A 5810-nucleotide genomic window follows, 5' to 3' on the forward strand; every position below is an offset into this window, starting at 1 on the left:
CTTCACAGATGGGGCATGCATGATGACCCTTAACACTGTAACCGCTGAGATTCCCATATGCTGGAAAGTCATTAATGGTACAAAAAAGCATTACACATATTTCAAACGTCTTCTCGCGAAACGCATCAAACACTAAAACCCCCTCGTCCCATAACTTTCTCAGGTCTTCAATCAACGGACTTAGATAAACATCAATGTCATTTCCTGGCTATCTTGGGCCTGATATCATCATAGACAACATCATGTATTTTTGCTTCATGCACAACCAAGGACGCAAATTGTAAATTACTAGCAGAAATGGCCACGAACTATGTTGAGTGCTTAAGGTGCGATATGGATTCATTCAATCACTGGCTAGTCCAAGTCTAAGATTTCTTGGCTCTTTCCCGAAATCCGGATACAAACCATCAATCTTCTTCCATTGTGAGCAATCAGCCAGATGACGGACCATTCCATCAGAAATCCTTCCATTTGCATGCCATGTAAGGTCTTTTACGTCGTCCTCGTTAGCAAAAAGACGCTTAAACCTTGGAATGATTGGAAGATACCACAAAACTTTCGCTGGAGGGCCATTCTTTGAGTTTTCATCATAACTGATTTCCTATTCATCCTTCACTTTGTACCGTGAAGTCCCACAGATAGGGCATTTGGACATTTCTTGGAATTCATGCCTATACAGTATGCAATCATTGGGGCAAGCATGAATCTTCTGATACTCCATACCCATCGCACACAGTAACTTTTTAGCCTTATAGTAATTTTTAGACAGCGTGTTGTCCTCTGGAAGCAAATTGTGCACTACCTCAAGCAATGAGGTAAAACTTTTGTCACTCCACCCATACCTGGCCTTCACATTAACCAGACTTAACACCGCAGACAATATGGTTAAGGAATTCTTGCACCCCGTATACAAAGGCTTCTTTGAATCACTCTACAATCCTTCATACACAGGGGCATGTGCTTGCTGAAAAGACTCTTGTCCAAGGTCACGAATCATGTCCTCCAAGTGATCTCCCATTTCTACATCAAACAGTTCAGATTGGGACCCACTCTACATGTCTGTCACTTCACCATGTCATATTCATGTCTTGTAATTCTTCTTAATTCCATCACACGATAAATGCTCTCGTATGTCGTCCAGTAGTTTTCATTTTCCGTTCAAACAGTTGATGCAAAGACAATAATATTTTCCTTCTTCATTCGGTCGACCTCTTTCTGAAGCAAATTGCAAGAACTGCTCAACACCATCCTCATATTTTTGGCTCATGCAACTTTGATTCATCCAACTTTGATCCATCTAAGCAATTCCATGCATGAAAATCTCACTTTTTTATTTATAGGTGTGGCCCTATCCCATTTAGGAAGAATGTCTTTTATGTTAGCTTCATACGTCAAGGTTAGCATTATTTTGAAAAATTTGACTAAATTTCGGCATCATTTCACATTGGTCTCCAAGTACACGATATGACATCGGTGAAATTAATTTCCCGATAATCAAGTATGCACTCAGAGAACAACTTGGAATGCATTGTACCGAAATTTCATCAAATTAATCAAAATAATAATAACCTTAACGAATGAATCTAACATAAAAATACCAATCTCCCCAAACTGTCCAAACGGACAATTCAAGACTAAATACAATGACTAATGCAAATTGTCCGCAAGAATCATTGCATTCAGTCTCAAACGAGAATCGAAGGTTCACTCAGCATGAACAACAATTTTTTATATAGCAAATTACATTGATGACATACAAGAACATACAAAATCTAAATTTCGATTACAGACAAATATCGACATCAACAATTGTTTGTATAGCATATTACATTCATCACATACAAGGACATCAACAGTTGTCTATGTGTGTGTGTGTCTCTTTGTGTGTGTGTGTGTGTGTCTCTGTGTGTTTGTCTATGTGTGTGTGTGTGTCTGTGTTAGTGTGTGAGTGTGTGTGTGTGTCTCTGTGTGTGTGTGTGTGTGTTTGTCTGTGTGTGTGTGTATCTTTGTGTGTGTGTATATGGCTGTGTGAGGGGTCATTCGAGGGTAGCAAATGATCATCATATTCTAAACATCATCAGCCACACGATGCACTCCTATATTGAAGAGTTACTAAACCAATGCGGCCAGAACAAGCATTATCATCAATTTGCAGCCGCATGAATTCACCTTCTTTGGAGGACACTACAATTATGCCATCTATTATGCAACTGCCAAGGGTTAACACTCAGATTCTCAAAATCTAACTTCACTAGGATTCAATCACTCCAACTATAAACACTTCCATCCATGCTCATGAGCAATTTCAATTGCTGGCATAGAGAGATTCCCAGAGAGAGAAACAGCCGCTACATTAACATGTTTGGATTATGTTTCAAATGGTTAACCAAACATGCTCTTAATTGTACAGGCTGAAGTGAGAGCATTCTTTCATGTGCTCTTAATTGCATATAATATTTTAAATCAAACACCAGTATATAAGATTTTAAATCAAACACTAGTATATACATACTAGTTCCTACGTACGTACTTGGAATTGCTATAATCAAAGAGCTTCCACAGCAACGCGAATTACAAGTAGTATATGGTAACCTGAAAAACATTCAAAAGTAACAATAAGGAATAGAGTTTTTGATGCAGAGGTATCAGTTGGATCTCGTGTTTTACTTTGTCTTCCCATCAAGACAAACAACACTGACATAAAACTCTTGTTAGCCATAAAGTATAACATTTCAAACATAACAAAGGTTCAAATAACTAACCAGCAAATTGAAAGAGCATAAATTTGTTAGTTCCTAGGTTGGTAACGAAAATGCCTTCAATAAAGGAATGCAAATACACAATATCTCTATCATATGGATGGGAATAATTTCAACCCTTTAGTAATTTTAGAAAAGAGCTATAATGAAATCTTGAGAGTACAAAGATATCCAATACCCTTAATTTAATAGATCAAAATAGTGATCCAATACCACTACCAAGAAACAAACTTCTAAGTCCAATTATGTTTCATGAGGGTAGGTTTGTTCAAAGGCCAACTCCTCTAGCAGCCCTTTTGACCTTTCTATGGTTGCCAATTGGCATCATACTCTCCATCTTAAGGGTCTACCTTAACATCCCTTTGCCTGAAAGAATTGCTTGGTATAACTATAAACTATTAGGAATTAGAGTTATTGTGAAGGGTACCCCTCCACCATCCCCAAAGAAGGGTCAAAGTGGTGTCCTATTTGTTTGTAACCACCGCACAGTTTTAGACCCTGTGGTTACTGCAGTTGCACTTGGAAGAAAAATTAGTTGTGTCACATATAGCATAAGCAAATTCACTAAAATAATTTCACCAATTAAAGTTGTGGCGCTCTCAAGGGAAAGAGAGAAAGATGTTGCCAATATCAAGAGACTACTTGAGGAAGGGGACTTGGTGATTTGCCCTGAAGGCACAACTTGTAGAGAGCCTTTCCTCTTGAGGTTCAGTGCACTATTTGCTGAACTCACTGATAGGAGTGTCCCAATTGCTATTAACACAAAGCAAAGTGTGTTCTACGGAACCACGGTTTGCAGACACAAGTTGTTGGACCCCTACTTTGTGTTCATGAATCCAATGCCAACATATGAGATCACTTTCTTGAACCAGCTTCCTAAGGAGCTCACATGCAGTGGAGGGAAATCAGCTATTGAAGTTGCAAACTACATTCAAAGGGTTCTTGCAGGGACTTTGGGATTTGAGTGCACAAATTTGACTAGGAAGAGAAAATATGCCATGCTTTCAGGGACTTTGCTTTCAATTATTTTCAGCTATATAATTTTCAATTATTATCACAGACACTTGCGCACTTCTATATAATTTTCTCTATTTGTTTACAGTAGATATTACCTCCTTTTTAAGGTGACCTACACGAAGAATTATTCATTTGACACTCCCCATTAGAACTTAAGTCATATGTATGATTGTGCACAATTATGAATGTCACAAACACACAGGCATCTCTAACTAAATGTACTCAAAGTTGATCTTCCAAGTTCACTACAAGCTGGCCTTAGTGGCCAGTTATTAGAGATTCAAGGTACAGACAAGGGTGATTGGGTTCTTAGTCTAATTAAGATATTACCATACAGCTTAGGGGTCAAGACATGCCTTAAACCTGGACACAATGATCTGTCATGTGTATGCACTGCATGCTGAAAATCCTATATCGATTAATGATATGACCAAAATAAAGTATATAAGTAAAAGACAATTTTTACATTTTGAGTTAGCTTTTGGGGTTGAACTAGACCCAAATCCAAATATCTAAGGACTAAGACTGCAAAATTGCATTGTAGGGGATGGTTTTAATTTTAAGCTTCCAATTAGAAGGATTTGTGTAACTTGAATTGGTGGCAAAGGAGAATCAGCAAAATCAATACAATGCACAGTTCGCCATTATATTTTTCAAGCACACACATATTGGCAAAAATACTAGTAGTGGCAAAGGATAGACCAGGGCCTAGAGGTATGCACCTTGTTCTTCATCTCAAATAAGTGATGCTAATAAAACACAAGTTTTTGGTGAAGGCCACAGAAATGTAAATGCAGCAAGTGGAATTTGTAAACTTAATTGATGTTTCATTGAATGGATTGAGTAATCGCAAATCCTCAGCTTCTTTCTATCAAAACAAAATTGACAAAATTTTGGCAAACAAAAAGGGTAAAGGAAGGGACAGGAGTATATAGCTTCCATAAACCTTTCAAAATATTGAACATTAAGACTAGTAACTGCATTGAACTTGCCACCTACATTACTCCCAAAAGAAAAAGGATATATGTTAATTTTACATGTGGATAAAATTTTCTGACCTTGATTTGAACTTCACTACAATTACACCTAGTAAATATTGTGCATCATTTGAACTTTGTTCTTCCTTCCTGTTGCTCAATTCAGTCTTATCTATGGAACTCTCATTGGATGAATTTGATAAATTTGGTTGATCAGTGCTTTTACTTTCAGTTTCCTTTTACAGTTGAATCCAATTGCTTTCAATTATATAGAAGTACGCAAGTGTTTAACACTATAGTAGCCACATGCACACGCTAGCACTACTTTCAATTGTTTTCAGCTAGCTGCCATACACTATTAGTGTAGTGGATGACATTACATTTAAAGCTAGCTAAGCTAATACTTGTTTAAGTTAGTTTCCAAACACTAGCTTCTTTAAAGACAATACATTGGTATGAGAATGGGATATTGGTGAGGCAATAAAGCTATGTATACTTACACACACACACACACACACACACACACACACATATATATATATATATATATATATATATATATATATGCTACCACTATAGCTATGAATTCCATAGTCTGAACCAATGTTGAAAACTTCATTCATACAAAGGTAACTACTATAGTCTAGAGTATTTTATGATTGACATATATCTTTCTAGGTTATCATGTACTCTTATATGTTTCATCTTCCACCACATGGTATCCATTCTTTGCTTGACTCTTTTAGGTACTTCTCAAGATGACAATGAAGTATTGCAAGTTTTGTAGGATCTTGTTGCAGACTAGAAAGAGAAATATCCTTCAAAAGCAACTACAGAAGAATAAGATATGCACTAGATATTTAAGAAACAACATACTCTATCAGCCTTCTTTACTTTGTGAATTTCTTATCGGGATCCTTTAGTAGGGGATTTCTTCATTTTCACTAGAACACTTACAGTTCGGACGAATATATGAACAAGGTTCGGAGATTTTATGAGGTCTTTCTCAAAACAACATGATAATTAAGGCCTAAATTCTCTATTATTCATACTAATC

The 5810-nt window shown here is 36.8% G+C and overlaps 1 protein-coding gene across 1 annotated transcript; it reads left to right on the forward strand.

Moving 5' to 3' along the window:
• Positions 1-297: 297 nt before the first annotated feature.
• Positions 298-3841, forward strand: LOC100809548 (glycerol-3-phosphate 2-O-acyltransferase 6). Its single transcript, XM_006582652.1, has 2 exons — positions 298-326; positions 2962-3841. Exons 1-2 carry the CDS (start codon positions 298-300, stop codon positions 3839-3841), a joined length of 909 nt encoding a protein of 302 aa, XP_006582715.1.
• The last annotated feature ends 1969 nt before the right edge of the window (positions 3842-5810 follow it).

Source organism: Glycine max, chromosome 6 (genome assembly GCF_000004515.6).
Source record: "Glycine max cultivar Williams 82 chromosome 6, Glycine_max_v4.0, whole genome shotgun sequence".
In the NCBI taxonomy this organism is placed as follows: domain Eukaryota; kingdom Viridiplantae; phylum Streptophyta; class Magnoliopsida; order Fabales; family Fabaceae; genus Glycine; species Glycine max.